This window comes from Xenopus laevis, chromosome 8S (genome assembly GCF_017654675.1).
Source record: "Xenopus laevis strain J_2021 chromosome 8S, Xenopus_laevis_v10.1, whole genome shotgun sequence".
Lineage (NCBI taxonomy): Eukaryota > Metazoa > Chordata > Amphibia > Anura > Pipidae > Xenopus > Xenopus laevis.
In genome coordinates, this window is record NC_054386.1 from 37,437,518 (window position 1) to 37,461,394 (window position 23,877).

At 41.5% G+C, this 23,877-nt stretch overlaps 1 protein-coding gene across 3 annotated transcripts in view; it reads right to left on the reverse strand.

Annotated features, from left to right (window-relative positions):
• Positions 1 to 1,839: 1,839 nt before the first annotated feature.
• phf8.S (PHD finger protein 8 S homeolog) overlaps positions 1,840 to 23,877 on the reverse strand; it is a 42,326-nt gene continuing 20,288 nt past the window's right edge. For 2 of the 3 annotated variants that reach the window (XM_041575156.1, XM_041575157.1), the window contains 14 exons: positions 22,621 to 22,727; positions 22,370 to 22,461; positions 20,744 to 20,833; positions 20,354 to 20,605; positions 18,449 to 18,558; positions 18,130 to 18,314; positions 17,287 to 17,372; positions 16,777 to 16,904; positions 16,106 to 16,198; positions 5,201 to 5,538; positions 4,631 to 4,726; positions 3,699 to 3,808; positions 3,331 to 3,604; positions 1,840 to 3,171 (listed from right to left, as the gene is read on the reverse strand). In XM_041575156.1, the coding sequence (XP_041431090.1) occupies positions 3,074 to 3,171; positions 3,331 to 3,604; positions 3,699 to 3,808; positions 4,631 to 4,726; positions 5,201 to 5,538; positions 16,106 to 16,198; positions 16,777 to 16,904; positions 17,287 to 17,372; positions 18,130 to 18,314; positions 18,449 to 18,558; positions 20,354 to 20,605; positions 20,744 to 20,833; positions 22,370 to 22,461; positions 22,621 to 22,727 (2,059 nt within the window). In that variant the 3' untranslated portion in view covers positions 1,840 to 3,073. The remainder of the gene's footprint in view (positions 3,172 to 3,330; positions 3,605 to 3,698; positions 3,809 to 4,630; positions 4,727 to 5,200; positions 5,539 to 16,105; positions 16,199 to 16,776; positions 16,905 to 17,286; positions 17,373 to 18,129; positions 18,315 to 18,448; positions 18,559 to 20,353; positions 20,606 to 20,743; positions 20,834 to 22,369; positions 22,462 to 22,620; positions 22,728 to 23,877) is intronic. The other variant, XM_018232816.2, reaches the window with a different exon arrangement.

Genomic DNA, 23,877 nt, shown 5'->3' on the forward strand with positions numbered 1-23,877 from the left:
GAAGCAACTTTACCAGCTGCCCAGTTACATCAGGTGTGCAAACACAAAAAAATAAATCCTCACATCTGCTAGGATACTTCTTAAAAGGCTTTTTCCTCAATTTTTTTCTATTAAAAAATTTTTACAAATCAATAAAAACTTTCCCATGGCTGGTATTTTTTTTTTCTTTATCATTTCTTGTGACTTTTTATTACAACAAGCATAAGTTGTAGGTCCCCTTAAAGGGGGTGTTTACCTTCCAAACACTTTTTTCAATTCAATTGTTTTCAGATTGTTCACCAGAAATAAAGACTTTTTTTCAATTACTTCCATCCATCATTTCCTAAGTTTTTTTCAAAATCTAAGTTAAATATCCCTGTCTTTGGTGTTTGAATCTGACAGCTCAGTAATTCAGGTGCCGCTTTTGAACTGTTACAATTTTGCAAGATTTAGGGGTAGATTTAAGTTTAGAATTGTAAATTAGAATTTTCGAGTTGGATTCACAAATTCGAGTTGGGATTAATTCAAACTCTAATTCAAGATTTATCATACCTTGACCCTGGGAAAAACTCGAATTTGATAGTATGCCACCTAAAATCTGCCGAGCTAATGTAGAAGCCAATGGCAGAGGTCCAGGGACCCATTTGAAGATGTTAGTAGCCTTTCTTTCATTCAAGTTTTTTTTTTTTTAGAGAAAAAACTTGATTCGAGTTTAGTGTAATTTGATTTGAATTCAATTTAAATTTTCTGGTCGGTAATATTCGTTCGAGTTTGAGACATTCAAGTTTTTTCTTAAATAAGATACTATTCAAGTTACGAGGTCATTCGAGGTAAAAAAAAAAATAAACTCTATAACTCGACCTTTGATAAATCTGCCCCCTCGCAGATACATATTTCAGCAGAATCTCTGGAGTATTAGCAACTATTGTATCAATTCTAACAGCTGCCTTTACTGAAACCCATGGATTCAGCTCAGCAGGAATAAAGATAAGAAATGTAACTAAATGTTTAAATTTTGAACAGTTTAGAGGGTCGGCAACCCCCCCCTGCCAAAGCTGCGCTAGAAAGTGAAAACTTACATTTTACACTTCAATATTAGAACAGTGACACAGAAAATATAAAGTAATTGAAAAGGGACTTTATGTCTGGTGAACTGTCTAATACCAACTGAACTGAAAAAAAGTGTTGGAAGGTGAGCACCCCCTTTAATGTCATAGAAATACTCTCTCCTAGTATCCTATCAAAATCATTTGGAAGCTATAGCTCAATGATTCCTGGAAGGGCTCTGGATGGCCATCACTGTCCTACAAGCATATTATTTCTGAAGTGGCTGTTCCTTACAGCAACGCTACATTTAAAGAAACAGTGCCCAAATTTTCCTGGAGGAACATTTAAATGCATCACACTCAAGTGGAAAAACTATTGTTGGGGGGGGGGAGAAAATGCTTTCAAATATATTTACAATTGAAACAGTCATTTACATTATATATATATTTATATATAAAAATCCAGGTTTCGAGAGTCTTCCAACTGTGTGTAATGTGCTAAGCCAGTTACATCCAAGTGAAGCCTGTGGGTACTATCTTTCACTGCGATCAGTATAAATAGGTATACTTAAATGATAGGGTCTATATGCAGAAATGGTGGGAGAGTCTTGGCAATAATCTCCCTATGCAAGTGCTATTAGTTTTGGAAAGGAAAAACTGGATCGAGTTTATGCTAAATATATATGAAACAGGGCAAGGGCCAAAAACAGGACCGATTAACACCAGTAGACTGGTCCAAAGCAAGCCACTGTGCGTTTTCGGAATCCCAACACAGGATATAATAAACATCTAAAAGCATTACTAATGCAGTCAAATACAGATGGCCATGGATTAAATTTCTAAATAAAATATTAACGTCCAGTTAAGCACTGCGAGAAATTCATTTAAGGCAGGATGCTGTGCCTCTTACTTCTAGGTCTGCTTAAATCCATCAATAGAACTCAAAAGTATGTGAACAGAATTCAATTTGTAGGAAACCTAAAGTGTGTTAAATTAAAAAAAACAAAAAAAAAAACATATATAACAGTACTACTGTTGCTCTAAAAAGCTCTCTTATATCCAGTTTGCCTTTGCCCCCAAAAGCCAAATGCTTAAATATCAACCAAGGTAAGTCCACACTTTATATGCAAGGCAAAGGAAGGAACAATTGTTTAAGGACACAACTGTGAATATTGGAAAGGTTTAGGTCCAATTTCCTTCAGGGCAGGTGGCCACCAAAAGAACAACATTTCAGCATCCGATCCTATTTGTTCATGTAGTTTTCTGTTGAACGGCTAAGCTAAAAGAATTCTTAAATTCTGCTACTTATTAATGAAAAGGCAGCTAATCTCCAGTCCGGTTCCATCCTTGAGCTAAGAGAGACAAGCACAGGTTTATGTGAATGGCAAGGACCTCTGATGAAAGTGAATTCCTTTAGCTGGTGCCATGTGTATAGTTTTATGACTCTGTAAAGTAAACATTGGGCTGGACAGGAGTTACAGAAAATGGACTATAAACACATTAAACAAAAAGAGTAACACAAAAAGCATTACAGGAATTTAGTTATGAAATGAAAGTGGCATCTCTGGTGCTAAATGCAGTAAGCTTCTGAGTTTGCCTAACCTGAGATATTAACAATCAGTTCCACATGTATTATGTTGAAAAAGATTTTGAGCCCTGTATCTCAACTATTCTAGTGGTGTCTTGTGATCAAAGCCCCTCTAAACTTTATCTGCTATCCTTTTAAAGATCCCCTGCCTACACACACACACACATATTTTTTTTTAAAAAAAATGTTGTTTAAAGGATGAGGAGGGTGAAGCCAATGAATGAACAGTGGCTTGAAGAGACTTGAATTTGTCAGTTACCATATTATGGCAATATATGTGCTGCTTTCCTTGCAGCACTGTCCAGTCTGGTCTGGTCTTTTGTGTGTCTGATGGGGGATATATAAAAAAATAAGTCCAAGATCCAAGTCTGAACCCTTTCTGGGCCCTCCTTTATAATTCTTTTAGTCTGCTAGTGCCATGAGAATTGGCTCCTAGCCAAATGCCTGAGGGATTTGCAGATCACAGCAAAAGCAGCTTTCCATTCCGGTGGATCTTGAGGATCTTGCCCAGGCGTTGTTTAGCTGTGGCCAAACCCTTTTTAGGCCGTTTTCCTGGAACTGGAAATAAATGTAAGATCAATAAAAACACATCAAAAAATTTAGCCCTATTTATTACCAATGTGGCCCTAAAAGTAGAGATTCCTGGCTAAATGCAATATTCTGTGCAATGAACAAGGCATATTCGTTTCCTTCTTAAGTGCTACCTTAAATAATTACCCTGCATTGCTGGACTTCCTGGTGAAGATGCTGAAAGCCGCCGCTGCGACAAAAAGACCCCTGGTGCCATTGGTGTAGTTCCACGGTTTACTTGAGCCATCCCAAATATATTGGGACCAGCAGTGTATTCATGGTCCACAAGACTTCCAGAAAAAACCTCTGTCTGAGATTCCAGTGGGGGAGGCTCAGGTTCTGATGGTAAAAGTGGTGGCTCGGGTTCGCCGACAGGTTTCTTTTTGCTTGTTACCTTTTTCTTCAGAGATTTCTGCTGTTCCTAAACAAAGAACAAAATGTAAAATGTTAACAGATGTTACTTAATTATCATTGCAAAACATTCAAAAATAATCCAAAAATGGCCAGTTTCTTACCTGCTGGGAAAGTCTTGCAGCAGCCACAGCAAGTCCCGTCTCAACAGATGCTACACGTGTCCCCTCACGTACTGGCCGAGCCTGCTTGGGGAGTGTTGGAGTGACACGGGCTGGAAAAAGTGAAAACTTTAAATTGCCCATTCCATTTATCAACTTGAAGTGAGAATGATCTCTGTAATGGCTCTTATCACCAGTAATGTGACTAAACAAAACAATTTCCACACAATGCATTTATTTGTTTATTAATAAGAGGAACATACTCTGGAGGCACTGATTTATTAAGTACCCTATTTCAGCTTTGATGAAAAAGCAAAGCTTAAAGGAATTGTTCAGTGTAAAAATAAAAACTGGGTAAATAGATAGGCTGTGAAAAATAAAAAAATGTATCCAATATAGTTAGTTAGCCAAAAATGTAATGTATATAGGCTGGAGTGATTTGATGTATAACATGTCAGTCAGAACACTTCTTCCGCTCTCTTGGTTTACACTGACTGGTGACCCTGGCTACCAGGCAGTAACCAATCAGAGACTTGAGGGGGGGGGCACATGGGTCATATCTGTTGCTTTTGAATCTGAGCTGAATGCTGAGGATCAATTGCAAACTCACTGAACAAAAATGTACCATGTGGCCCCCCTTCAAGTCGCTGACTAACTCAAGCGTTATAGAGCTGAAAAGCAGGAAGTTGGATTATGGCTGTTTTATTAGACATCTGTTCACTCCAGCCTTTATACATTACATTTTTGGCTAACTAACTATATAAGAAACATTTTTTATTTTGCACAGCCTATCTATTTACACAGTTTTTATTTTCACACAGATTATATGGATTGTAAAGCAAGTCCCATAAGATGCCTTTCATGAAGGAAATGTAGGTTGTTCTTATCATACCCCACCAGGTGAAGTGATCCTGGAGCTATTCAATCAGACTTACCTTTTGGGTTCCATGGAACATCATCTGTCTGCTTCTTTTTCTTAGGACGTGATTTCAAAGCAGGATCATCATCATCAGACTCCAGTGAAGGGTAAACTGCAGACACAAATATAGCTTGTGATGAATTGGTTCTAAATCTTAGTTTGGCAATAGGAGACGGAATTAATTAAGGATTTGGCTTCATATTGAAAAACATGAATCTTTTCAGACCATTAAAAATATGGTCTGAAAAGATTTTTCATGGATTAGTAAATTTAGGATAAAAATATACATTTTCACCATGGGATTTTCCTAGAGGACACAGATCTGTGCTGTCTTGTAGGACATAATATAATTACAGCTAAACTTAATCTGGAAAGGTAAAGCTAATGTGAGAGTAAAGCGTGTCCTGCCATTACAAAGAGTGAAGCTGTAAATTCTTAGCCCCCAAGAATTATAGTAGACATTGTTAAAATTAATAACTCTGATTTACTGTTCATGTAGTTTCTTTTAGTTACACGTCATTCTTTTGGGTCACGTATCACTAAATCAACAATATGTAACTAAATATCTTTACTTGTCTGCACTCACTGTATTCTGAATCCTTAAAGCAGGCCCCCAGAGTCTCCTGCTCATCACTGCTATCCTCATCATTACTGTCCATGCTGCGGTGTGCTGGTCGCTTCACAGGCCTCTTTCCAGGCCTCAAGAGGACTTTGCTGCTTCCAGTGCTGGTCCCATTGCCACTGCTCTTATTCCCAGCAGTCTTCATGTTCCCCTGCAATGGTCCAGCTACTGTTCCACTCTCCTGCCCAGCTGCCCACCAAGCTTGAAGGCTGGAAGGTGTACAAGATGAGGAGGCCTGAAGATTGGCCATGCACAACATACCCTGAATTGCTTCTTGTGTGCTGGGAGAGGCAGGGGCTTCACTATAAAGAAAAAAAGTTTTAAATTAAAACAACTATTTCCTATCCACAAAAATGGACTGGTTAAAAAAATGACATCCCTGTTATATTGTTACCAATTACCTCCCAAACACTTATATCCATTCCATTGTTTCTAGATTGTTCACCAGACAGGAGATTTTGTGTACTCACCGTTAAATCTTTCTCTTTAGTTGCTTGAGGGACACCTCCCCCACTGGCTATACCCCCCCCCCAGCAGGCGAAGCCCTAATCAGTTTGTACCAACAGAATAAGATAATTTTTTAAAAAAACATAACAGTAACCTAACAACAATTTGCAAAATGGTTACCCGACCACGTCTGAAAGTAGAATAGCCCCTATCCAGAGAGGGAAGCGACTGAAGAGGAAAAGATTTAACGGTGAGTACACAAAATCTCCTTTTCTCTATTGTCTGCTTAGGGAACACAGGGACAGTGGAGACGTTCCAAAGATGTCCTTTGGACTAGGGAGTGAAAGGCCTACGTGGCAGAGACCACTGCGGCTTGAGGTACCTTGCACCTTGAGGTCCACAGAGCTGCTTTGCACAGCTGTCCTGCTGAAGCTTGGTCTCAAGAAGCCCAGGAAGCACTCATTCCCCTGGTTGAATGTGCCTTAATTCTGAGAGGGGGGTTCCCAGTGAGGTATAGTTGTTGAATGGTCTGCTTTATCTACGTGATATGGTAGATTTGGAAGCTGGTGTTCCTTGGTGAGGACCCAAGGGTAGAACGTACAGGGCAGCCCGACTTGTGTATGTCATGGATCCTCTGTAGGTAAAACTTGAGGGCCCGGACAGGGTCCAGTGAGTGTAGTGCCAACTCCTTAGAGTTGGACGGTGAAGGACAGAAAGTTGGAATGGTGATGTCTTGGTTTATATGAAATGTCAAGACCACCTTAGGAAGGAACTATGGTACGGTACGAAGTACCGGCCTGTCTGTGTGGAAGTTGAGAAAGGGACTCTTGCACGATAAAACACTGAGGTCGGACACTCCTCGCTGATGCGATGGGCAGTAGAAAAATGTTCTTCAGAGTGAGTAACTGTAGAGGGATGGAAGCCATGGGCTCAAAGGGTGGTTCTTGAAGTGGCCGCAAAACCAAAGTGAGGTCCCATATGAGTGCGGGATCGAATTGGAGGAACTAAGTGTGCTACTCCTTGCATGAAGGTCCTTGCATCGGGAAGTAAGGCCAGACATTTTTGGAATAAAATCGACAGGGCAGAGATTTGCGACTTAAGAGAACCTAGGGAGAGACCCATGGACAGTCTATCCTGGAGAAATTCCAAGAGACTGGGAATGGAAAGCTTATCAAAGTCTTTTCTGGGTACACAATTGCTGATAGGTGTTCCATACCCTGTTGGTCTTCGCCGAGACAGGTTTGCAGGGAGCCCGTATTACTTTCACCACCTCATTGGAGAAACCCTTACGTTTCAGGATCTGGGTCTCAAGAGCCTGAGTTTTGATGGGTTTGGATGGTGTATGGGACCTTGATAGAGAAGGTCTGGCAGGAGAGGTAGGGTCCATGGGTCCTCTATCGAGAGGTTGAAGAGGTCCAAAAACCACGTTTGTCATGGCCACCTGGGAGCTATGAGGATAAGTGTTGTCCATTCTCCTTGTAGCTTCTTGATTGTCCTTGGGAGGAGGGGAAGTGGTGGGAAGGAGTACGCCAGCTGGAGGTTCCATTCGGATGTTAGAGTGTCTGCGCTTAGTGCTAGGGGGTCCCAGTACCTGGCAAAAAATAACTTTTCAGTTCTGTTGGGTGGCCATGAGGTCCACCTCTGGTGTTCCCCACTTCGATGCTATCTTGTTGACAATCTCTTCTTTCAGTGACCATTCTCCTGGGTCCAACAACTGTCTGCATAGAAAGTCTGCTTCCCAGTTTTAGAGTCTTGGAATGTAGATTGTGGACAGAGTTTGGTTGGTTTCCGCCCATTGAAAGATGTTCTTGACCTTGTTTAACGCCACCCTGCTCCTTCTTCTGGCCTGGTGGTTTATGTAGGCTACTGCTGTGGAATTGGACCATTACGGCTTGGCCTGTCAATTCCCTCTGCCAGTGCCTTAGGCCGAGGCTGGATTGCTCGTATTTCTAGTAGGGTGATTTGTAGAGTGCTCTCTTTCCGGGTCCATAGACCGTGAGCGATATGTCCTTACAGCACTGCTCCCCATCTGGATCGGCTTGCGTCTGTTATTAGGAGATGCCACAGAGGGTTTCCTAGTGGTCTGCCTGTGGAGAGGTTGCTCAGCCTTAGCCACCAGAGGAGAGATGCCTGTTTTGTTGGAGAGTCAGATCATCGGGAGAAGCAACTTCTGTTTCCAGACTGATAGAATGTTCCACTGCAGCTCCCTGAGGTGCTACTGAGCAAATTACACTGCCTCTATTATGGAAACCATGACCCCCAGGACCCTCATGCAGAACATGGTGGTGTGTGCTGGTTTCTCCAATAGGGACTTGGCCAATGACTGTAAGTGGAGTATCTTCTCATGCGGCAGGAAGACCTTCTGGGACAGGGTGTTGAAGTGCATCCTAAGAAAAGTCGAGAGTTGACTGGGAATCAATGAGGACTTGTCCAGTTGAGGCACAATCCCAGGTCCTGGAGTGTGGGGCCTGTTTGGCCTCCGATTCCGAGGGTGCCTTAATTAGATTGTTCAGGTATGGGGTGATCTAAATGCCTGTGTTGTGGATCACCTCTCTGGCTGCCGCCATGATATTCGTGAAGACAGTTTTGTAAAGAGACAGTTTTGTAAGGCAAATATTAAGAACTTATGATGGGGAGGGAAAATAGGTACATGTAGATACGCATCCTTTATGTTGAGGGATACCAGGAACCTGCGCGGACGGATAAAATTTGTTTAACTCTTTGAGGTAGAAAACTGGACGAAGAGAGCCGTCCCCTTTAGAAACTACAAACAGGTTTGAATAGTAGCCCTTGAAGTGTTCTCAGGATGGAACTGGGACTGTCACTTCTGTATGAAGCAATTTGAAGCTCACATCCTCGAAGGCTCTGTGCTTGATCGGTTCCTGAAGGAACTCTGGACATAAAGAAGTGTCGAGGTGGGGTGGCCGAGAACTCAAGGTGGTATCCTGGGGTCACAATTATGTGAACTCAGGCATCTTGGACGAGTGTGAGCCCGCTATCGCTGAAGTGGCAAAACTGCACTCTTATGGCCTGAGTTATGCTGGGGTGGGGTTGTCTGCGGTCTTGGTATCGGGTTTACGACCCTGCCAGGAAGATCTGGCCTTACCTCCTCAGTGGCTTCTCCCTGAGGACTACTGGCATGGAGGGGATGCCCTTGTGTTCTTGCTTTGTGAGCCACGAAAAAACTTTCCTCTGTGAAAAGATGGTCACATTTTTGGTTGCGGAAATAAGGTGTGCTTGCCTCCTGTGCCTTATAATTTTATATAGATAAGGGCCAAAGAGCAGCTTTCCCTTTAAGGTGATGGATGCCAAGGATTTTTTGAAAGAAAGAAAGTCGGCTGACCAAAGCTTTAACCATAACGATCCGTGAGCAACCACCACCAGTGAGGACGTTCAGCTTTTGACCTGGCCTGTATCTAGAGATGCCTTGCAGATGTAGTTATTAGCATCCTTTATCTGTGACACCCACTGTGACAATTCATAGCATGGTGCCCCAGACTGAATTGCGTTGAGCAGAGACTTTGACCAGGATTGGATCGTTCTGCTAACTAAGGCCATGTCCAAGGTTTGGTGGATGGATGTACCTTGGGTTGCCACCTGGCCAGTATTTAACCAGCCTGGCTGGTAAAAATGACGGTTGATCCCAATGTTATTAGGCCGGTATTTTTTTCCAGAAAAGTTGGCAACTCTAGATGTACCGGAGGCTGCAAATATGGAACGCAGTAAATCCTCTAGTTTCTTGTCCATGGTGTCCTTAAAGGACGAAGCATGGATAAAGATAAAGGGATAACGTTTCAGGAATTTACGGTTTGCCTGGAAACAACTCTCAGGCTTGTCCCACTCCTGTTGGATTATGTGGTCGAGCTGTGAGTAAAAGGAAAAAACTGGAGAAGCTTTACTTCATCTCTTGAAGAGTGTTAGATGAAGTAGACATGGTCTCTGACTCGTGCATATGAAGGGTGTCTAGGACTGAGAGAATCAGGGAATCAATTGCCTCCGAGAGTAGGTTATCTGGAGGGCGTGGGGAATGGTTTCTAGATCCGCAGTCACAGGCGATGTGCCTGTGGAGAGTGGCCGTTGTAACAGCAGTGTCCCAAGGAGTGAATAGCTCCCCCAGGCTTCCTCTGAAGCTGCTCCTAGGTTTCCCACCTACTTCCCTGACAGGACTTTACGTTAGGGGAAGGTGAGTTGAGGGTGGCATTGAGCCCAGTCACTCAGTGTAGGGGTCTTGATCACTCCCCGTTGTCAGCCAGGCTGACTGTGAGAAGAAAAATGGATATGCATTAGTTAAAAAATGTGATACAGAAGCACCTCCTACCTCCTGAGGACACAACAAAAAAACTGATTAGGGCTCCACCTGCTGGGGGGTATAGCCAGTGGGGAGGAGTCAGATCTATTTTTTCCTATTGTAGTGTCCTGCCTCCTAGTGATACTAGCTATACCCTACTGTTCCTGTGTCCCCCAAGCAGAAAAAGGAGAAAAACATTTTTCAATTGATTTCTGTTTTTATTTTTTACAGTTTTACTTAAACTGAAGTTTAAATTTTAACCTACCTGTTTCTAGTGTTTTAGTCTGGCAGCTCAGTAATCCAGGTGCAGATTCTGAACTGTTACAGTTTTCTACATTAGTGGATACATTTCTCAGCCCCAGCTGGGTAACCAACTATTCTCAGTCACAACAACTATTTCTAATGAAATTTAGAGATTATCATCTGCAGGGCAAAAAATAATATAATGGATCAACTAATGGATCATTTAACCCTTTCCCTGCCAGCCGTTTTGTCCTAGATGCGAACATCTACTGCCAAGCAGTTTTTAGATATTTTGCACTCTTTCACTTTAAGGGCCTTTCCTGGGGTGGTCTTTTAGTTAACCCAGGAAAACAATATATTGTTTTTTTCAGGACAACCTGAACTTTCACAATATGCAAGAATTTTGGTGTAATTCTACTTCTCTAAAAAAATATTGGATTCTAAGTGTCAAATAAAATGAAAAAAATCATGTTGCACGAAGAACAATCACATATATCAGAAACATCATTCATTTTACGTACGAGAACACAGCTGATTTAGAAAGGTCTATGTCTCCTGAACGCGACAATACCAAATATATATAGTTTTATGGAGATTTCTCACTTGTATAGCTCAAAATCTACAAGCAGTACACAACCAAATTTCCAAAGCAACACTCCCCAAACGGCATACTTTTGATTTCAAGGCCAAACATTCCACTAACAGTAGGTTTACCCAAGAAAACTACCCATTACTAGAAAGAACAGATTCTGGTGAATCAAAAATGGGTAGAAATATCTTTGTACTCCAAACCACCAAGTTGCAATTGTTTCCTAAAGTTATAGTGTTTTATAGAAATTGGTGAATTTTTTGAAAAATGACCTCAAAGCTTCCACTCTACAGCAACATATCTCCCACACATCATTAGGTATCAATGTAAAACACCCCAAATATAAAATCCTGGGTCCACTGAACAGTTTGATGCCCAATATGAATAGATGTACCCAAGCATGTGGCATAGGAGGCCCCAAAAGGAAGACCCCCCGTTTGTTCTGTAATTTCAGATACTGCAAAATCAACACATTTACATCGTTTTGGGGGGCGGCAAAGGTAGAAAACAGTACGTTCACCCCAGAAAACCATATATTTTCGGAAAGTACACATTCCCCTGAATCTAAATTGGGTATGCATGTATTTGTACTCCAAAGTACCAAGCCGCAAATCATTCCTAAATTTGGTGATTTAGGTGACATTTCCAAAAATCACCTCAAAATATCTACTCTGCAGCATCGTATTACCCACATACTTTTAGGTATCAAGACAAATCACCCCAAATATGAAAGCCTAGGGTCCTCTGAACAGTTTGATGCCCAATATGTATAGGTGTACCCAAGCATGTGGCATATAGGGGCCCTAAAAGGAAGACCCCCATATAGTCTGTCATTTCAGGTACTGCAAAATCAACACATTTACATCGATTTGGGGGGGGCAAAAGTAGAAAACAGTAAGTTCACCCCAGAAAACCATATATTTTCGGAAAGTACACATTCCAACGAATCCAAATTGGGTATGCATGTCTTTCTACGCCAAAGTACCAAGCCGCAAATCATTCCTAAATTTGGTGATTTTGGTGACATTTCCAAAAATCACCTCAAAATATCTACCCTGCAGCATCGTATTACACACATACTTTTAGGTATCAAGACAAATCACCCCAAATATGAAAGCCTAGGGTCCTCTGAACAGTTTGATGCCCAATATGTATAGGTGTACCCAAGCATGTGGCATATAGGGGCCCTAAAATGAAGACCCCCATATAGTCTGTCATTTCAGGTACTGCAAAATCAACACATTTACATCGATTTGGGGGGGGCAAAAGTAGAAAACAGTAAGTTCACCCCAGAAAACCATATATTTTCGGAAAGTACACATTCCAACGAATCCAAATTGGGTATGCATGTCTTTCTACGCCAAAGTACCAAGCCGCAAACCATTCCTAAATTTGGTGCTTTAGGTGACATTTCCAAAAATCACCTCAAAATATCTACCCTGCAGCATCGTATTACCCACATACTTTTAGGTATCAAGACAAATCACCCCAAATATGAAAGCCTAGGGTCCTCTGAACAGTTTGATGCCCGATATGTATAGGTGTACCCAAGCACGTGGCATACAGGGGCCCCAAAAGGAAGACCCCCATATAGTCTGTCATTTCAGGTACTGCAAAATCAACACATTTACATCGATTTGGGGGGGGCAAAAGTAGAAAACAGTAAGTTCACCCCAGAAAACCATATATTTTCGGAAAGTACACATTCCAACGAATCCAAATTGGGTATGCATGTCTTTCTACGCCAAAGTACCAAGCCGCAAATCATTCCTAAATTTGGTGATTTAGGTGACATTTCCAAAAATCACCTCAAAATATCTACCCTGCAGCATCGTATTACACACATACTTTTAGGTATCAAGACAAATCACCCCAAATATGAAAGCCTAGGGTCCTCTGAACAGTTTGATGCCCAATATGTATAGGTGTACCCAAGCATGTGGCATATAGGGGCCCTAAAATGAAGACCCCCATATAGTCTGTCATTTCAGGTACTGCAAAATCAACACATTTACATCGATTTGGTGGGGGCAAAAGTAGAAAACAGTAAGTTCACCCCAGAAAACCATATATTTTCGGAAAGTACACATTCCAACGAATCCAAATTGGGTATGCATGTCTTTCTACGCCAAAGTACCAAGCCGCAAATCATTCCTAAATTTGGTGATTTAGGTGACATTTCCAAAAATCACCTCAAAATATCTACCCTGCAGCATCGTATTACACACATACTTTTAGGTATCAAGACAAATCACCCCAAATATGAAAGCCTAGGGTCCTCTGAACAGTTTGATGCCCAATATGTATAGGTGTACCCAAGCATGTGGCATATAGGGGCCCTAAAATGAAGACCCCCATATAGTCTGTCATTTCAGGTACTGCAAAATCAACACATTTACATCGATTTGGGGGGGGCAAAAGTAGAAAACAGTAAGTTCACCCCAGAAAACCATATATTTTCGGAAAGTACACATTCCAACGAATCCAAATTGGGTATGCATGTCTTTCTACGCCAAAGTACCAAGCCGCAAATCATTCCTAAATTTGGTGATTTAGGTGACATTTCCAAAAATCACCTCAAAATATCTACTCTGCAGCATCGTATTACCCACATACTTTTAGGTATCAAGAGAAATCATCCCAAATATGAAAGCCTAGGGTCCTCTGAACAGTTTGATGCCCAATATGTATAGGTGTACCCAAGCACGTGGCATATAGGGGCCCTAAAATGAAGACCCCCCCTTGTATGTTCTGTCATTTCAGGTACTGCAAAATCAACACATTTACATCGTTTTGGGGGGGGCAAAGGTAGAAAAAAGTAAGTTCACCCCAGAAAACCATATATTTTCGGAAAGTACACATTCCCACGAATCTAAATTGGGTATGCATGTCTTTCTACTACAAAGTACCAAGCCGCAAACCATTCCTAAATTTGGTGATTTTGGGGACATTTCCAAAAATGACTTCAAAATTTCGACCCTGCAGCATCGTATTACCCACATACTTTTAGGTATCAAGACAAATCACCCCAAATATGAAAGCCTGGGGTCCTCTGAACAGTTTGATGCCCAATATGTATAGGTGTACCCAAGCACGTGGCGTATAGGGGCCCCAAAACGAAGACCCCCATATGGTCTGTCATTTCAGGTACTTGCAAAATCAACACATTTACATTGTTTGAGGGGGGCAAATGTAGAAAAAAGTAAGTTCACCCCAGAAAACCATATATTTTCGGAAAGTACACATTCCCACGGATCTAAATTGGGTATGCATGTCTTTGTACTCCAAAGTACCAAGCCGCAAACCATTCCTAAATTTGGTGATTTTGGGGACATTTCCAAAATGACTTAAAAATTTCGACCCTGCAGCATCGTATTACCCACATACTTTTAGGTATCAAGACAAATCACCCCAAATATGAAAGCCTGGGGTCCTCTGAACAGTTTGATGCCCAATATGTATAGGTGTACCCAAGCACGTGGCGTATAGGGGCCCCAAAACGAAGACCCCCATATGGTCTGTCATTTCAGGTACTGCAAAATCAACACATTTACATTGTTTTGAGGGGGGCAAATGTAGAAAAAAGTAAGTTCACCCCAGAAAACCATATATTTTCGGAAAGTACACATTCCCACGGATCTAAATTGGGTATGCATGTCTTTGTACTCCAAAGTACCAAGCCGCAAACCATTCCTAAATTTGGTGATTTTGGGGACATTTCCAAAAATGACTTCAAAATTTCGACCCTGCAGCATTGTATTACCCACATACTTTTAGGTATCAAGACAAATCACCCCAAATATGAAAGCCTGGGGTCCTCTGAACAGTTTGATGCCCAATATGTATAGGTGTACCCAAGTACGTGGCGTATAGGGGCCCCAAAACAAAGACCCCCATATGGTCTGTCATTTCAGGTACTGCAAAATCAACACATTTACATTGTTTTGGGGGGGGCAAAGGTAGAAAAAAGTGCGTTCACCCCATAAAACCATATATTTTTGGAAAGTACACATTCCTGCGAATCCAAATTGGGTATGCATGTCTTTGTACTCCAAAGTACCAAGTCGCAAGCCTTTCCTAAATTTGGCGATAAAAGCAACTGTTTTTGCATTTCTGAAAATCGCCTAAAAATATTGCAATTGGCCGCATTTATCTCACCCAATTTCTTACATACAATTGTAAAACACCATAAATATTGATGCCAAGGGTCTACTGAACAGTTTGATGCCCAATATGCATAGATATACCAAGGCAGCTGGCATGTGCGGACCCCAAATAAAAATAGTGAATATGAGTTTTCTCCGCTGCCGATTCGCCTTCTGTGAACATAGACCCTTGACTTCATATTATTTGCCTCAAGACCCTCCTAACAGCAATGACCCCCCAAAACCATACATTTTTGGAAAGTACACATTCTGCCGATTCCAACAAAGATAACGACGTCTTTCTACACGAAACTACCAAACTGCAAAGCTTTTCTAAACATATAGGTTTTTACAACATTTCTGAAAATCGCCTAAAAATGTTGCAGTTTGCCGCATTTATCGGACACAATGTTTTACGTACAAAGAAAAATCTCTCTAAATATGGACGTCAGAGGTCTAATAAATAGTTTGATGCCCAATATGTATAGATTTACCAAAGTATGTGTTGTGTATGGACCCCAAATGAAAAACGTGCCTATGAATTTTCACGCTAGCCAACTAAGCTGCAGAAAAGAGAACCCTAACTGTACGTTATGTGCCGTAAGACCCCCAAACTGTAAAAAGACCCCCAGAAACCCATATATTTTTGGAAAGCACATATTTTGGCGGATCAAACTAAGTAAAATCTATCTTTCTATACCAAAGCACCAAACAGCAAAACGATACTAAAGATACATAGGGAACAATAATGCAGGGATAAAATTGCAATAAAACCACAAAAATAGCGTAAATCAATGAAATAACAAAATAATTGTTCTGACAGCGTAATTAGTGGCCGAAATCGATTATCCAATAGTCACGCTGCCAAAATAACAAGTTTTTAGGCAAAAAAAACAAAAGATAACAGTATAATGAATTCGTAAAAAAAAAAAAAAACACCTGTTTGTGTATACATATTTGTGCACTAATAAAAGTTATCTGAGTGTGCAAATACATGTAAATAAGTGTAAATAAGTGTAAATAACTGTACAAAAGGGACCAAGTGTGCTAAAATTAAAAAAAAAAAATTTAAAAAAATTCCAATCTTTACTAAAATGCATAAATGTACTGTAAGTATGTGTAGGTGCAGGTAAGTGTGTAAAAAAACGTGCACTTACCGTTTTTGGAGCAGGAGAATCGCTGTCTTCTTTGGAGGAGTCCTGGCAGCGTGTCTGCAGAGTTGCTGCGCAGCAGGAAGTGCGTGGGCGGCTCTGCAGGCAGGAAGAAGGTGAGTGTAGTAGCAGACGCTCCATGCGATGCGTCTGCTACTTTGAAGTCGGATCTGCGACAATCGAGTCGCAGATCCGACTTGACAGCCCCCCAGCCTCGTTGCCTAGGGGGCTGTCTTCTCTCCCCACTCTCTGCGGAGGCGGCAAAAGCCGCCGAAGCAGAGAGAGCGCTCAGCTGCCAAAGAACGTACAATGTACGTTCTTGGCAGCCTGAGCATTTGCCTGCCAGCACGTACGCCGTACGTGCTTGGCAGGCAAAGGGTTAAACAGTTTACAGTATCAAAGTATCAGCAGAGCTGCTTTAGAAAGACATAATGAAACGTTAAACTTGAACATAAAAATTCCATAAAGAGAAAATAGAAAGCAATTAAGAATAGGTTTTACTTTTTGTGAACTAACTGAAAATAGTTGAAAAGGGTGTTGGAAGATGAACAATCTGTTTAAGGACAATAGTATTATTACTGCAGGCATAATACTACAAATGTACGATTTGACTTTGTCATTGTTTTATAGTTATAGGGCCAAGAGGCATATTGTTCCAAGGGAATCATTTTCCTTACTCGATTTCAGAATATTCAGGACCTCCGACTTGCCGGCTAGCTTTCAATAGGTCTAATAGTCCCCCACTGCTGGCCCCAAGTTGGTCACCATCACCTTCAGCTGTTTCCTCATCTGTGGTGTAGTCTTCCTAATATAAGGTAAAAGGCATTCAGAATATAGGCAGGATAACTTTTTATACTAACACTCTGGAGCAGGGGTGTCCAAACTTTTTGCAACGAGGGCCAGATTTAGCGCGAAATTCTTTTAACCATTAATACCATTTAACTCATTTAAACAAGGCATTGCGTAGCCGTATCGGTAATATTTGGGCACATTAGTGAAATGATCTGCTACTTGGTCTTTACTGCTGCCTTTGTGCTGAAGGTGTTGGCAATAGACACGTACTGGCATGTAGTGATGGAGGCTGAGGGCCAGTGTAAATTTGATAAAGAGCCGCAATTGGCCCTCGGGCTGCAGTTTAGACATGCCTGCTCTGGAGACACCATTATTCCTGTTGAAAACAAATTTACCTCTACATCAAATTCAAGCTCCCCAGGCTCACGCACTCTGTTGGGGTCTGAACATGGCTTTGCTCTTGGTAGCTTTCGTGGAAACTCTGCAGTGATTAAAGAAAAGAAAATTTTGTATATACCTGAAAGTTGGCATTGAACAGAGGGCTTCAACCTGAGACCTTTAACTCTGAAATACAGTATAAACTCAATGTAGCAGTCAAATGAAATACCACAAATGTAAGTTATGATTAAATAAAAAATGAGTATAGCAAAAAAGTGATAAAGAATTTGCCTATGCAGATTGTGCGCTTGGGCAGCACCTGGAAACAGAATATTACTTTGCAGCAAGAGTCCAATTTCATAACAGAAAAAGCCAACAACCTGACCAGTCACAAACATTTACTTAAAGGTTAACTTCCCCTTTAAAGCTGTTCTAAACTTTTTTTTTTTATAACTTGTTTTAATTTAAAGTGATAAAGCAAAATCACAAGACATACTTTTACATGTTTCCATGGAGAAGATATTATAGTAATTATGATTTCAAACATAAACATTTCAATAACAATTTAAACATTCAGCTCTGTTATGGTGAATAGCATGGGGGGGGGTAGATCCTATAATGGTTAATTCAGATAAGAGGTCAGCAATCTGTTAGTTTGGTGACTTCTGGGAGGTGCGTTATCAGGTTGTAGCGAGTCTTGTTGTAATGCTTGTTCTAAACATTTTAACATTACACTGCTGCCAGAATTTTCAGCAACTCTGGTTCTGGACAGGAACACCATATTAAAAGGAAACTTGCGAATGCTGGGAAGCTTAGCTAATGCCCAGGAGGAAAAAGCAAGGGTTTTAGAGGTTACATACTGTGTAGTTTTTTCTTTGTCAGAGCTACTTTTTTTTCTTTGTGGGGAGTCTCATCAATTTGCAAGTCATCCTCCGATTCTAGAAGGAAAGGATCCCCAGAGGACAGATCTGACTGCTCCTTTTTTATGCGTTTATTTGCAGCTGCTTGGCGTCTACTTCCAGCTCCTACACGCACCTTCTTGCCACTGTAAGAGATGCACATGAAACAGTTCATGTCATACATAATTTTTTTTTTTTTTTACAAAGATCTGTTTTGTGATAAATATTTAATATAGTAAAGGATGGCTAATCAGGTGAAAGAGATAATGCACAAACTTACCTTATGTTGATACCATTAGTCATCAGCTGCAATTTACTGTCTGCCATCTCTCCATCCAGCAAGTCAATATCCGGCTTTTCTTCAAGAAGATCTAGGGCTGAATCTTCAATCTAGGAACATAAGAATCATATTATATTATAAAATGGGGAAAAAAAAGAAAAATCTATGTAATGGGGAAAATACTAGGGACAAGTTAGGGCTTAAAAACAATATAGTCATATGAAAACTTTTGGGAAACCCTCTCAGCCTGCATAATAATTTACTCCACTTTCAACAAAAAAGATAACAGTGGCATGTCTTTCATTTCCCAGAAACATCTGAGTACTGGGGTGTTTTCTGAACAAAGATTTTTAGTGAAGCAGTATTCAGTTGTATGAAATTAAATCAAATGTGAAAAACTGTCTGTGCAAAAATTTGGGTACCCTTGCATTTTGCGAATTTGAACGCATGTTACTGCTCAATACTGATTACTGGCAACACCAAATTGGTTGGATTTCGTTAAGCCTTGTACTTCATAGGCAGGTGTGTCCAATCATGAGAAAAGGTGGCCAATTGCAAGTTGTGCTTCTGTTTGACTCTCCTCTGAAGAGTGACAGCATGGGATCCTCAAAGCAACTCTCAAAAGATCTGAAAACAAAGATTGTTCATTATCATGGTTTCAGGGAAGGCTACAAAAAGCTACCTCAGAGGTTGAATCGGTCAGTTTCAACTGTAAGTGATGGAATTAGGAAATGGAAGGCTACAGGCACAGTTGCTGTAAAACCCAGGTCTGACAGGCCAAGAAAAATACAGGAGTGGCATACGCGGATGATTGTGAGAATGGTTACAGACAACCCAAAGATCACCTCCAAAGACCTGAAAGAACATCTTGCTGCAGATGGTGTACCTGTACATATTTCTACAATTCACCACAATTTGCACAAAGAACATCTGTATGGCAGGGCGATGAGAAAGAAGTCCTTTCTGCACTCACACCACAAACAGAGTCGCTTGTTTTATGCAAAAGCTCATTTAGACAAGCCACAGTCATTTTGGAACAAAGTGCTTTCGACTGATGAGACAAAAATGTAGTTATTAGATCATAACAAAAAGGCTTTGCATGGCGGAAGAACACCTCCGCATTCCAAGAAAAACACCTGCTACCTACTGTCAAATTAGGTGGAGGTTCCATCAAGCTGTGGGGCTAGTTCAGGGACTGGGGCCCTTGTTAAAGTTGAGAGTCGTGTGAATTTGACCCAATATCAACAAATTCTTCAGGATAATGTTCAATCATCAGTCACAAAGTTGAAGTTACACAGGGGTTGGCTATACAAGACAATGACCCGAAACATAATTCGAAATCTACAAAGGCATTTATGCAGAGGGAGAAGTACAATATTGTGGAATGGCGTCACAGTCCTCCGACTTGAATATCATCAAAAATCTATGGGATGATTTGAAGCAGGCTGTCCATGCTCGGCAGCCATCAAATTTTACTGAACTGGAAAGATTTTGTATGGAAGAATGGTCAAAAAAACCGCCATCCAGAATCATCAAAGGCTATAGGAGGAGTCTAGAGGCTGTTTCATTTGGAAAAGGAGGCTCAACTAAGTATTGATGTAATATCTCTGTTGGGGTGCCCACATTTATGCACCGGTCTAATTTTGTTATGATACATATTGCATATTTTCTGTTAATCCAATAAACTTTATGTCACTGCTGAAATACTACGGTTATATATTAAAAGGAAGTTGCTTCAAAACTCCAAAGAATTAAGAGGGGTTCCCAAACTTTTTAATATGACTGTATGTTAAAATGATGTGACAGGGTTTGGTACAAATATCAACATGAGATCAGGATGCAGAAAATATGGCCAAGCACTTAAGTTAGATAATCAGAGCTACCAGAATAATTATAGCTACAAACCTCCTTCAATGAAGTACTAAACTTTTTGTGATGTTGGCCTGTCGGGGAGCTTGGTTGTTCTGGACTCATGTCAGCCTCTGTTTCCCTGCCCTTCCTTCCTCCCTTTTTAATCAGTTGGTTTGCTCTAGCACCCTTCTTATTACTGCCCTTGAATGGAAGAGCTGTTTTCGATGTGGATGGAGCACCAGTTAAAGGACTTCTAGATAGGCCCATGAGGTTTCCAGTTTTCTCTATGTTTTGATGGAAAATATCCTGTAGGAGGGGGAATGGGAAAAAAAGATTCAATATTTGGAATATGTAGAGGCAGTTACAAATATATAAGACTAAATCATTCAGGAAACCATTCAAGCATTGAGCAGAGTAGACCACTCACACACACTAAAATATCACCTCCATTAGCCGAATCTCCCTGTCTAGGTCTTTAATAAGCTGAGAAGTAATAATGGTCTCAGGAATTTCCTCTTCATGATCCATCAATGCCTAAAATGAGAACAAGGAAATTAGAGTTTTTTCTAAAACCATTAGTAAGAGATGGGTGCAGGTTTGATCACACGCAATATAATTACATTAAATAGTCCAAATAAACATATATAACATAAGTCTTAAAGGGATACTGTCATGGGAAAACTGTTCTTCTCAAAACGCCTAAGTTAATAGTGCCACTTCAGCAGACTTCTGCACTGATCCATTTTTTCAAAATTGCAATCTGATTTTTTTTATATTTAATTTTGAAATCTAACATTGGGCTAGACATATTGTCAATTTCCAAGGAGCCCTCAGTCATGTGACTTGTGCTCTGAAAAACTTCAGTCACTATTTATGGTTGTACTGCAAATTTGAGTAATATCACACCCCTTCCCCCAGCAGCCTAACAACAGAACAATGGGAAGGTAACCAGATAACAGCTCCCTGGTAGATCTAAGAACAGCACTCAATAGTAAAATACATGTCCCACTGCGACTCCTTCAGTCACATTAAGTAGGAGAAACAATAGCCTTGTAAGACGTGCCGGGAGATTGGTGCGCACCCTTACCTCCCGACGCGTCTGTCCTTGTGCCCAGATGTGCGGTCCCGCGTTGCGTTGCGGGAGTCTGTCTTGCGTTCGTTGCGGAACATGATGACGTCACCATTTTGCGAGCAATTCAAATTTGGCGCCAAATTCCCTTTAAGAGGCCTTTCCCTCTCTGTAACGGTGCCCAAGCTGTCTTCTGTTTACAGATCCTGCTAAAGCGTTGTTATCCTGTGTGACTTTTCTGGTAATTTGATTTCTGCCTGTTGGACTTCAATTCCTGACGCCTGCCTTGACCTTTTTGGGACTACGATTCTGCCGGATCCTTGTCGGTACCTCTTTACAAACTTTCACTCTCCTAAAAGCACAAATCCATGTTGGTTCCGCAGCAGAAAGGCAGGGGCCCCAAAAGGGCTAAGGATGCACTGAATCCAGGATTCGGTTCGGAATTCGGCCTTTTTCAGCAAGATTCAGATTCGCCGAATCCTTCTTCCTGGCTGAACTGAATCCGAATTCAAATTAGGGGCGGGGAGGGAAATCGCATGAACTTTTGTCTTAAAACAAGGAAGTAAATCCCACCCCTAATTTGCATATGCAAATTAGGATTTGGTTCGTTATTCTGCCGAATCTTTTGTGAAGGATTCGGGGGTTCGGCAGAATCCAAAATAGTGGATTCGGTGCATCCCTATAAAGGGCATCCGTGAACACTGGAATTCGCAGGGGTACTCTTGTGCATCTAAGAGTGCCAGCTGCCATTAAAGTTCCTGACTGACGAGACGTTACAGAAAGCAGTTCCATCGTGCAACACTGGCTCTTTCTGAAAGCACATGACCAGGCAAAATGACCGGAGATAGCTGGCTACACATCAATATTACAATAAAAAAAAAATACACTTATTGGTTCAAGAATAAAATGTTATATGGAGTGAATTATTTGCAGTGGAAAAACCATAAAAATCATGACAGAATCCCTTTAAGACACTTGTATGCATATGAAAACAGCCCCACCTCCTTCTTGATCCAGGCTCTGAATGTTGTATTAAGTGCCTTGGCTCCAAGCAACAAGTATGATGCTGGCTGTCTTCTGTTCTCTCGTAAACCTTTATACCAAGAAAAAGTGCGGTTGGGACAAAACAGCAGGTATTTTTGATAAATTCATATATAACTGAAGCTCTATATTTAAGAAATTCTGAAAACTCTAGACGTACAAACACCTGCCTTACTCTGCAAAAGTAAAGCAGACTCAAGTTTAGACTCACCACGGAAGGTGTCTAGTAAATGCTTCCCCACGTACCAACAGATGGTTTCAAAGTTTGGGAATTTGAAGAGGTCAGCAGTGCTTAATCGCTTCTCAATCTCATATGCTCTGCGGGAATGAAAAAACAGGATTTTTGATACTCACCGTTAAATCTGTTTCTCTGTGGTCGATAGGGGGACACAGGGACTATGGGGTTAAGCTCCACCCTCCAGGAGGCAGGACACTTATTCAAATGAAAAAAGGGGGCGTGCCAGTACTGTGGCTTAACCCCAGGCTAGAGCCAATGTATTCAGTTGGTACCAAAGACCTGCTAACCAAAGAACATAAGTAATGCTCATGAAAATATATTAACGGCAGAACAGATAACTCAGGAAGAAATTCCACACAGACCAACGTGGTCAAACTCGCATAGGGCGGGAAGCCCTGTGTCCCCCTATCGACCACAGAGAAACAGATTTAACGGTGAGTATCAAAAATCCTGTTTTCTCTGTTGTCTCAAGGGGGACACAGGGACTATGGGGACCTAACAAAGCAGTCCCAGAACAGCAGGGTGGGAGCGAGAGAAAAGACACATTATTGCACCACAGAGTGCAACACCTTGCGGCCAAAAGCGGCTTCCGCAGAGGAAAACGTGTCAATTTTGTAAAATTTTGTGAAGGTGTGAACGGAGGACCAGGTAGCCGCTCTGCAGATCTGGTCCAAAGAAGCCGAGTTGCGCCAAGCCCAGGAGGCTCCCACCGACCTCGTGGAATGGGCTCGGACGCCCTCCGGCGGAGATTTACCTTTGGCTAGGTAAGCCTGACGAATGGTCTCCCGTAACCATCGAGCAATGGAGGTCTTGGATGCTGCCAGACCGCGGCGGGCCCCAGAGGGCAGTACGAAAAGATTTTGAGACAGTCGAAAATCCTTGGATCTCTGAATATACCAGCGAAGAGCCCGGACAACGTCCAGACCATGAAGTCTGCGTTCCTTGTCGTTCTTGGGATCCGGGCAGAGTGAGGGTAGAACGATCTCCTGATTTATGTGAAAGGATGAAACCACCTTAGGCAGAAAGGACGGTAAGGTGCGGAGCACCGCTTTGTCTTTGTGGAAGACGAGGAAGGCAGGATCGCAGGATAAGGCACCGAGTTCACACACTCTCCGAGTTGATGATATTGCCACGAGGAAGACAACTTTCCAGGTAAGCCATTGTTCAGAGACAGTCCCGAGAGGTTCGAAGGGGGGATCCAAGAGAGCATCCAAAACAGTATTCAGGTCC